General features: G+C 39.4%; 1 protein-coding gene across 1 annotated transcript in view; it reads right to left on the bottom strand.

The window, feature by feature from the left end:
- Positions 1-10,765, bottom strand: part of PKHD1 (PKHD1 ciliary IPT domain containing fibrocystin/polyductin) — a 578,800-nt gene that overhangs the window by 286,309 nt on the left and 281,726 nt on the right. The window contains exons 50-51 of the mRNA XM_006170441.3: positions 6,375-6,552; positions 4,683-4,878 (exon numbers count right to left, since the gene is read on the bottom strand). Of these exons, the coding sequence (XP_006170503.1) occupies positions 4,683-4,878; positions 6,375-6,552 (374 nt within the window). The remainder of the gene's footprint in view (positions 1-4,682; positions 4,879-6,374; positions 6,553-10,765) is intronic.

Raw genomic sequence — 10,765 nt, 5'->3', positions numbered from 1 at the left:
AGGCAGTGGGAAACCAGCTCTGTCAGGCAGAGAGATGAGAGCTGCCATGGAATTCAATTGTGTGAATGGAAAAATGGGCTTGCTGGATTTAACTCCTGACTTTGCAGATAGAAAAGAGCACTGGTTCCGTAGCCACACCCATTCCCAAGCAGAGCCTGGATGTTACGGTTGGGAACTGCCATTTATAGTTTATTACACAGAATATTCTACTGCTAGGGCCTAACACAAACTGCAGTATGCAAGTCCTCTCCTTGTGGTCTGTTTTATAAGTAGCTCCTTGGGCAAAATTTTCAGTGGCTTTAGAAAGGCAACCTGAACCAATCTCTTTAAAAGATATTTTTAAATGAATGAGGTTATCTCATTCTGGGGATAACAATTGCTTAAGTGGTATTCAATTTCAATCATAAGGACAGTTTATCATATAGGTCATGTTATCACGGATCACAATCATCTCACAAAATCTAGTAAAAGTGGAGACGCTTTTAGAAAAGTATGACTGATGAGTGTACTGAGTTCAAGATACATGCTATTGTTAATCTGCTGGGTGGAAAAAAATTCTAGAGAAATAGCCTATAAAGAAAAGTGTCAGGTAAGTCACTTGGCAGACTTATCACACTATAATATGTCAGTGTCTCGTACCATGATTTTAAGAGACAAGGTAAATATTTAGGTCAGGTATCTTAAATCGCATATGAGACAGCCAAATGGCTGAAATGGAGATCATTGTGATTTTTTAAAAACTTCCTATCCTCAGGATGTTTAACCTCATTGTATAAATGAAGCTGCTGAGGCATGGAACAATTATAATGCCGTGTTCCAGGTAAAACATCCAGCCAGCTACTTGTTAAAACTCTAAGCCCCAAGCTCTAATCACGAGCCTTCCAAAGAATCCTGCCCTCTGTAAAGACATTTGCTAAACAAAGCCAAAACTTGCCTTGGTGGACAAGAGAAATGCAAGAGTCCAAACATATATGTGCAGTAATTTTTTTTTTTTTTTGGTCACTGGGGATTCATGAGAAGTTTTCTTCCTTAACTCTGTCTAGCACTCTGACTCCCCCAACAACTCTTTTGGCCAATGATCAATGATTATTTAGTGGGCAGCACACTCTAGTGGAGAGATCCTCAGACAGGCGCTAGAATGCCTGGGTTCTGATCTTTCCCCATCTCAGCTGGGTCTAAGATTAGTCAGGTATCTTAAATCACACACGAAACAGCCAAATGGAGGAAATGGAGATAATTGGGATGTTTTACAAACTTCCTATCCTCAGGATGTGGCAGGGTTGCAAACAAACAATACAAAAGATAGTGCATTTAGAAGTGGCCAACAAACGAATGAAATACAGCCAATTGTCAGTGAAGCAGCACTCCAAATAAAACATCAGCCAAGAAAAAGAGCAGCGCTCCTGAAAATCTGACATGAAAGGCTGCGGACCTGAACGAGGTCCTACAACAGAGTGAACTTCTGTGTACACAACTCTCCCTGTACTTTCTTTATCCTAGGAATATGCCCATGTAACTGTGTTGTACTGACACAGTCTTATGCTCTCCTCTTAGATTAAATGTAGTTCATGTAAATTATGCCAGTCATGGTGACCAGAAGTTAGTGTAATGGCTGTGTCGCTGGACTCCTAAGTAGTTGACCACGGTTCAACTCCCAGACCTTGTGGCTTAAATTCACACCAGGCACATGTGAGTGAGTGTCCAAGATCCTGAGAGGAGAAAGGGGGAGAAGGGATTGTGACGTGGCCATCCCCCCTGGGGGGTGATTTCTCACTTTCTGTCTCTGTCTCTCTCTGTCTTTCTGGCGAGCCCACGCACCCTATAGCAAAAAACTCAAAAAAAAAAAATTATCCCAGTCATGGTCTGATGAAGTCACATGGCCTGAGAAAACACTTAAGTGAAGGTAAAATGCTAATCAATATGTAAAATGCACAGCACAAAACTAGAACTCTACTTCTTGGGGTCCTATGGGGGTACCAATGATGCCAACTACCTCACTGCCACTATGGCATTGAGGAATGCAGGCAGGTACATGGAAACATAATCATCACCTTCCTACAAATATTGTAAACTTTCCACAGAAAATATCCAAAATTACAACACAATCTACTCAATCCAGTGTAGTTGCATGGGGCATCACCAAGGAGGAGTGGTACTGCCTTATTTCCTTCTGAGTCCTCATCTCCTCTTGTATGAGCCCAGATATAGGAACAGAAGTGCTCCTAGAAATGTATCTCCCCCAGATTCTCAGAGAACTGAAAGACACCAATGACCATAAAAGCCACTATTAGGAATCCTCTTCAAAGAGCCATGGGCCTCCAAATTTATTAAACATTTAACTAAGACTTCGTGGTTTCTCGTTTCTTTACAATTCATATTTGAAGTTGGAGATGTTAAGATGTTAAGATGGCAGTGAGGTAGTTGGCATCATTGGCACCCCCATAGGACCTCAAGAAGTAGAGTTCTAGTTTTGTGCTGTGCATTTTATATATTGATTAGCGTTTTACTTTCACTTAATTGTTTTCTCAAGCCATGTGACTTTATAAGACCATGACTGGGATAATTTTTTTATACATTTGTTTATTAATTATGGGGACCAGATAGTGATTCAGAGTTACAACATCATGCCTGAGAAGCTGACCCACATGGAAAGGTTCCAGGTTTGTGTCTGACATCTCCCTGAATATACCAAGCACACACATGCCCAGAAACCGGGGGTGACCAAGCCCGAGAAAGGATCGCAGAACCAAGACTCTGTTGTGGGTATAGTCTTTCTCTGTAGCTCTAGCTTCTGGAAAGAATAAATAAATATACATAAAAATGGTTTTTAAATTTTAAAAAGGTAACTAGTAATATAAATGCTTTATATAAAAATCTTCACCTACATCACACATCTTCATCTACACATAAGTATCTATGCACACACAGCTCCTTACAAAGCTACGCAGTTATACCATATATATGTATTTAGAGTGAAATAGTATCACTTGCTACTGATCCCATTAATAATGCTATCAAAGGAGAGAAAATCTGTAGCTGCATACTTCGATTTTTTTCTCTTTGTGCCTTCAGTGTTCCTTTATCATGTTTGCCTTATGTGGGTACTCAAATTAGCTTGTGGGTCATGGAAATCTGACCTAGGGACAAGATAGGCTCTTCAGAAGCATAAGCAATAGGAAGAGAGCAATTAAAATCAAGATTTTGATCCAGAATAGATATCAAGTGAATACTCAAAGTTAATGGCAACAATTTGCTCTTATTTAATGGTTGTATTCAACTCTAGTGGTAAAGCAGTCTAAGAGATTTCTGTCCAGACCAGGGTTTTATAGTTTTAAGTTTATTTATGGATGAATCAAATCAAAAATAAAATTTGAATGGTACCATTTAATGCAAATAAAATATACAACAATTTATTTGGCAAAGCCCCCCCCCAAAAAAAATCAACACACACACACAAAAAACACCTACCAGGGAAACGCTAGACTCTCCTCTAACAACTAAAGATCAGATTCAGAATATAAATAATGAGAAAAACAAAGGACAATTTTCCACCCTTCTAAATCCTTTCAGCCAAGTCTAGCTTGTGGCAGGGGCTACCACTTGCCATGCTGATAAGTTCCCCTGAATTTGACTAAGATCTGCTAAGACCAACAAGTAACAAGACTGATGTTTAGAGACCTATTTTGCCAGATTCTTTTTCTTACAGATCAGTGTAAAAAGGGGCCTCACGGTGGGCTGAGGTTGGTACAAGCAGACACCAGGGCTCTCAGAGTAACCAGTGCCAAAATGGTGCAGAAAAGGAATCTGAGATAAGTTCCAAGAGGTCAGAATAAAAACATGGCCTTGACCCTCATCACACTGGGACCCTGTGAAACATGCACAGTAAGAAGGTATGGAAATCCTTCCTTCCTCTGTTAAGCTGCAATCACAGTAGGGTTCTGGTTCTGTAAAGTAAGACTCCAAGCTTCTTGGTCTTGATGCTGCTTCCTGACACACACAAAAAAATACATAGCCCACCCTTCCTGTCTGAAATTCATCTCTTCATGCCATGTCATCTTTCTGACCTCAGATTCACTTCCAAGATTTTCTTCTCACTTTCTTCGTGAACTAGAATCTTCATTCAGCCTCTCTTTCTGTCATCTCGTACTCTCTGCTGTTCCTTATATCTGTGGTCATAATCAACCACACTCTTAACATATGAAGTTGCTTTACTACAAATCCAGAGCTACCCTAAAGTGAATTAAGAATACTGGGTTGGGGCCAGCAGATGGCATAGGGGCTACGTCAAAGGACTCCCACATGGCCAAGCATGGTTTGAGACCCAGATCTGGTGGCTTAAAACTCAGGCTGGGTGTGAGTGCATTTGTGCCCAAGATCCCAAGAGGAGAATAGAGAAGAAGGGATTGTAGCCTGGCCATCCCTCCTAAAAGAGAATTTCTCACTTTCCCTCTCACTGTGTCTGACTGTCTCTCTCCCAAGTACAAACACACATCCTAAGGTAAAAACTGTTACAAAATAAATACTGGGTCAGCCAATGGCCTGGTGGTTAAGGCAGCTGGATCTCACATGGCCAATTACTTTGTTCAAGTCCCATTTAACCATAACATATAGCTATCTCCTTTCTTTCTTTATCACTTTATAAAACAAAAACCTAGAAAACTCTCAACCAGTTAGATACTTACCCAAGTAGGTGAGCTGCCTCAACTGGTTATTGAAGAACCAGTCACAGCCTTGGTCCTGCCCGGGTAATGGAAGAGATGAGAGAGGCTGGCCCTCTCGACTCCCACATCTCACAAGGATGTTGGGGTAAGGTGGCACATCTGTATGCACCAGGAGGAGGTAATTCCCAGCAGCAAAGTTGTCAAATGTTGCTGAGTACTTGAAGTGAGAGAAAAACACAATAGTGCTCATTTAGTCAAAAAGGCCCAAAAACGATCTATGGATAACACAGATGGGGTAATTTAGAAATAGGACTGTTTAGACTTAGATTGTTTTGGATTGTCAGGAAAGTCATGATACATTTTGGTATAGAAAAAAAAATACATCATGACTTTTCTGACAACCCAATACTTTGGCCATGGGAAATGGTTCTACCTAAATCCATTCCACAACAACTGTATAACTAGAGTTGCAAAATCAGAGAATGGAAGACTGGAAGGTGACATAAAGTTCTTGGTTAACAGAAGAGAAAACTAAGAAGCAGAAGATTGAATTGACTTGTGCCAGGTGAAACAGCTAGAAGAGGCAAGGCCAGATCTAGACTTTCTACCCAGTTTTGCCCACAACTGGGAGAGGCAGGAAACAGTAGGGGTGTCATCCACATATAACAGCAATTGCTAACACTGCTGGAGCATTTCATATACCATCAAGCACTACTCATTTGAGCCATTCAGTCCTAGAAAGACACCCTGTGATTGTGACTATTCTTGCCCCACATTACAGCTGAGGACACTGAGGCAGACAGAGATTTAAAAATTTGCCCTGCATCACAAAGCAGGGCAATGCTGAGCCAGAACGTAACTCCGGGCATCATCCAGAGTCACAGCTTACTGCCTTCACTTATGAAAATTATCCAGAATGTTCTCATGGGAACCTAAAGGAAAGGAAAAAAAGGTGTATATCTTTTCTGAGCGCTGTGGCAAGATCAAAAGAGATTCTGTTCTGATTCTTCATAGTTATGGCGCACCTAGGGTAGCTTCTATCTCCCAAAGGTCTGCTGTCATGCCCATTAGGGAAAATGTGTGTGATGAAACAGGAAAAAAGAAATGTGTTAAAGCGAAGAAAATATGCTTAAAGAAGTCCACTTGCTTTTTTTTTTTTTTTTTTTTTCTTAAAAGAAGATACACCCACCTTCCACGTGGCTGTTCCAACTTCACTCCCCCTAGCCATTTGACTCTTTTCACCCAACCCAGGCTGGGAACACATATAGGCCACGATTTGCAAGTTAACCTTTGACCACAAGGTGGCAGTATAAAATGTACAAATGCTTTGCTAGGACATTTTCTCTGGCTACAGACACTTCTAACTGGGGTAAGTTGGTTTTCATGAAGCCTATAGTTTTAAAAAATGTAATTTTAAAAAATGAAATTTTATAGAATGCTTAGAGACTCATTTTAATTGAATAACAAATCTAAAATTTCAGGCGGAATCATTCTGCATTCAAGATGAGATTTAAACAGATTCTGAAATTTTCAAGTTTATAAAACAAAACAAGTCTCCTATTCAGGTTATAGTCATCTGACCAAAATGCTGCTGTTTTCTTTACTAGCATCTTATGTAGCTAATATTTGCCACCCATTATTTCACAAGAGGAAGAATAAGAATCCCTTGTTACTGGGGATAAGACAGTCCAGTGAAGGGATTCCTGTGATTACCTGCAAAGATCTGTTGACCCAAGGATTCTCAAATTGCAATGAGTAGGTCTCTTGATCCAGGAGTAGAGCCATCCATCCGTAAGGGTTAGACAATGTGTTACATACATAATTGACAGTAATTGTCTTATTTTTGCTATCAGTCATGGTTAAATCATAAGCAGCATCAGGAGGGTTGACTCTAGGGTAATTTAAAAAGAAAAAATGGGTATAGTTATTTGCCCATTCTGAATCTAATGAGTTCCTCTTTCATTAGTTGCAATCATCTTTCTAGTCTTTCCATGTATGTCTATTGAGGTTTTAGCAATCACTAAGTCTAAACAGCCCAGTAGGAAATGACCATTAAATCACCTGTATTACAAACTGGCCTAGTAGGCTGCAGGTAGTAACAGTCAAATCTGGGGCCACTAACAAACGTTACCTTAATGAGTCTGTAGAAGCCAGGACTATATACTATTATTATTTTTAAATTTTTATTTTATATTTTCTAATTTCTATTTAACTGTACATCTTTATAGCATACAGTATGGCTTTTCAAAGCAACCATGTAGTGTGTGATAATCAAAACAAGGATATTACCATATATATTGTAACCTTTCCAACAAAGAATCTTAAATTATGTCTGTTAAATGCTTTTTTGCTGAGCCCTTCCCATCCATCCTCGACTACCCCTCACCCACACAGTCTCTGGTCTTTCCTTCTATAGAATTATTTCTTCAAATATTTCAATTTCTGTCATAGAGTACAGATATTTGGTATATATAGAGAGCAGGGACATACAGTGTTTGTCTTTCATAGTCTGGTTTATTTTACTTAGCATTATATTCATCTACTTTCTATTGCATGACTGTTTCTCACTGTTCTTTGTGGCTGAGTAATATTCCATAGTGTATATGTGCCACATATTTTAACAATGATATGTATATGGTCAGATTTTGCCATAGACCAGGTTTGTAAACAGCAGAAAACACACTATTTTTGGTAAATTACATATTTCTATAGGGAGCAATGATGAGACTCAGGACCCGAGATATGTAGGCTCTTAGACACTGTGCTCGATCTGCCCAGTAGGAATAGCTTCGGTAGCCTTCTCTAGAATGAAGAGGTCACCTGATCCCACCCCTGTGAACTTGCATAACGCCTCGTGCTCATGGCTATTTCAGCATCTCTAGTCTTGGCTTGCTTTTTTTTTATTTAAAAAAAAAAAAAAGAACATAGATTATGCAGTTCTTAAATTGTAGGTGTTTTCTCCTTCTTAGTATCCCCTATCCTGGCACAGGACCTTGCATATAATAGCACTCAAGTTATATCTGTTATATAGATGCAGGATTCATGGTTGAGATCTTCTGAAAGTAGCCAGTACTGTTTTTCTAATTTATATGAAAGATTTCTAGAAGAACCACGTTCTACTGAATGAGAAAAGTGAGACAGAACATGGCAAAATACATGAATGTCACAGGGTGAAACTGGACATTTATAATCCAAGATACCCCCAAATTATTCCACACAGACTACCCAAGGAAGTGACTTTTAAGAACATAAATAAATTTAACCACGTTTAATACCATAGAAGAGAGTCAAAAGTGGACCTAAAAAGAAAAGAAAGTAAAAAAGAAAGTCATAAAGTCATATTATGATGGCCCTTTCCCTTTGGTTTAGTTTTCATGAGACTCTTTTAACTGTAGCATTTTGCTGCAGGCAGATAATTAAATTTTCAAATAGAGAGAAATAAGACAAACGAAGATGTTGGGTTTTCACAGTGATTTCGGCATGAACATATTCAAAGCCAGTTTACAATCCAGTAGCATACATTGGAAAGCAAACTCATTTAGTCTTACATGTTTGGGTATTGGAGTCAACTGAGTGTAAATAAGAAATCTAGATCAATGTGCACTAGGCGTGTAAACTTGGCCAAATTACAGATTCTCTCCAAGCTTTGGTACTGTTTTTTTTTTTTTTTTTTAAATAGAGGCAGCAGGGCAGAAGAATACTTATACACATGGGAAGGTTCTGGGTTCAAGCATGAAGATCCCTCAAAGTATGCAGAGCACATGAATTTCCACAATCAGGATTTGTCTGATCATGGTGCCAGTACCATGTTGAGGGTGCTCTCTGTTTCTCTTGCTCATGGAAGAAATAAATAAACTTGAAATGGGGCCAGCAGATGGCATAATGTTTACATCACTAGACTCCCATGTAGTTGACTGCTACTCAAGTCCTGGACCTGGCAGTTTGAAGTCACACCAGGTACATGTGCATGCATGCCCAAAATCCCAAGAATAGGCTGGAGGAGAAGGGATTGTGGCATGGCCACCTCCCCTGGTGTGGGGAGGGGTAATTCCTTGCTTTCCATCTCTCTATTTTGCTGGAGGAGAGGCAAGTACATGCACCCTATAGCAAAAATCTCTCTAAAAAAAAAAAAAAAAAAAAAAAAACTTGAAATAAATGGGAGGCAGTGGTAGTATACACCTAATGTAGCTACTATGAAATTTAAAAGAAATAATCTACAGAAAACACTCAGCCAACTGAAAGCCATCACAAAATCCAACAACATCTACCAACAACTCATCTAAGAAAGAATCTCAGAGGGGCCAGCAGATGGCGTGGCAGTTAAGGTGCTAGACTCACACGGCTGATGACACTGTGAGTCTTGGACCCAGTAGCTTGAAAATTTAGCCAGGCATTTGTGCGTGTGTGCCCAGAATCTCAGGAAGAGAATGAAGGAGAAGGGATTACAGTGTGGCCATCCTCCCTAGGGAGTGATTTTTTTTTTTTTTTGAGAGGTTTTTCGCTATAGGGCACATGTGCTCGCCAGACAGACAGAGAGAGACATAGAGACAGAAAGCTAGAAATCACCCCCCAGGGGGGATGGCCACGCCACAATCCCCTCTCCTCCATTCTCCTCTCGGGATCTTGGGCACGCATGCACACGAGCCCGGCGTGAGTTTAAGCCACCGGGTCCGGGACGCGAACCGCGGTCGACCACGTGGAAGTCCAGCAACATAGCCATTATGCTAACTGCTGGTTCCCCCTGGGGAGTGATTTTTCACTTTACTTTTCTCTGTCTCTCTCCAGCAAGGGCACATGCCTGATGGGAAAACAAAACAAAACAAAACAAAATCCTCAGATGTGCCCAGTTTACATTTTGTGCTACTTATTTTAACATCTAGAAGTGTATAGCTAGAATATCTGGTCATTTTCGAACACATCCAAAACATGATACAGAGCATTGACCATGACAGTTTAACACTTGGTATGTAGTTCTTGCAAGATTAAAGGTGTTTGTTTCAACCAGGAATTAATTAAATAAAAAGAATGAGAAAAAATGCTGGGATCATTTGGGAATAAAATAACTTTTTCTCCAGATTTCCCTATCCAGCATTAAGTCCTTAGAAATCTTGGAGAAGGGAGAAGTTTTTCTTCTTCTTGGGCTTGGGATACTTAGGGCTTTTCCCCCAATTTACAAGAGGATTTAAATTGAAACTAATCAAAGACTTTTAATTCATATTCTTAAGAATCAGAATAAACATGGAAGTCATCTGTCCCAACTCCCTACTCATTGCAGGAAACATGCTATTTCACCCTGCCCCCTTTACAGTTGCTCAAACCCCCAAGAAGAAGGATCCTTTCATGGGATTTATTTTTAAATTATAATCTCTAGAAGTTTTAGAATGCTATTTTTTTCCTTATATGTTCTAGCCTCTTGCCCTCAGGCATCACGGCTCTCTTGTACCCTGACTGAAACCATGAATCCCACAGTTCTAGGAAGTTACTCAGCATAATTTAACCCATTATATTTAACAAATAGGACTTCTATGAAATAAATGTAAAATAAATGTGACAAGAAGAGGAAAGTTGGAACTAAAAATATCAAAGAGGTAAATAAATTGGCTGCAGTAAGTCCTATGTTCAGTATATAAAATGGGATATCCCACGGTCCAGAAAATGATTCTAAGTGCTTCAGGTTCTGAAAGCACAGCCTTTCAGTCTTTTCAAAGATATATTGGCTCCAGAAAAATCAATGACAAGATCTAAATCCTGGAGAGACTAACTGATAAACTAGAATTTTCAGTTAATCATTTACAGTAAGAAATAAAACTCCTTTCACATTGTAGAAGCAAAATAAGTATTTGCTGAATGCATAAACAAGTGTAAAATGTCCAGAACACTAAAACTGGCTACTTAGCAATACTCCTACCCAACTGAAACTCTGCTCAGAAAACAAAATAAATGTTGTCAGATTTCTTTCTCTTTCTCTTTCTCTTTCTCTTTCTCTTTCTCTTTCTCTTTCTCTTTCTCTTTCTCTTTCTCTTTCTCTTTCTCTTTCTCTTTCTCTTTCTCTTTCTCTTTCTCTTTCTCTTTCTCTTTCTCTTTCTCTTTCTCTTTCTCTTTCT

Source organism: Tupaia chinensis, unplaced genomic scaffold (genome assembly GCF_000334495.1).
Source record: "Tupaia chinensis unplaced genomic scaffold, TupChi_1.0 Scaffold148470_1, whole genome shotgun sequence".
Lineage (NCBI taxonomy): Eukaryota > Metazoa > Chordata > Mammalia > Scandentia > Tupaiidae > Tupaia > Tupaia belangeri.
The sequence above is the reverse complement of the archived record's forward strand: the minus strand, read 5'-3'. Positions and strand labels throughout refer to the sequence as shown.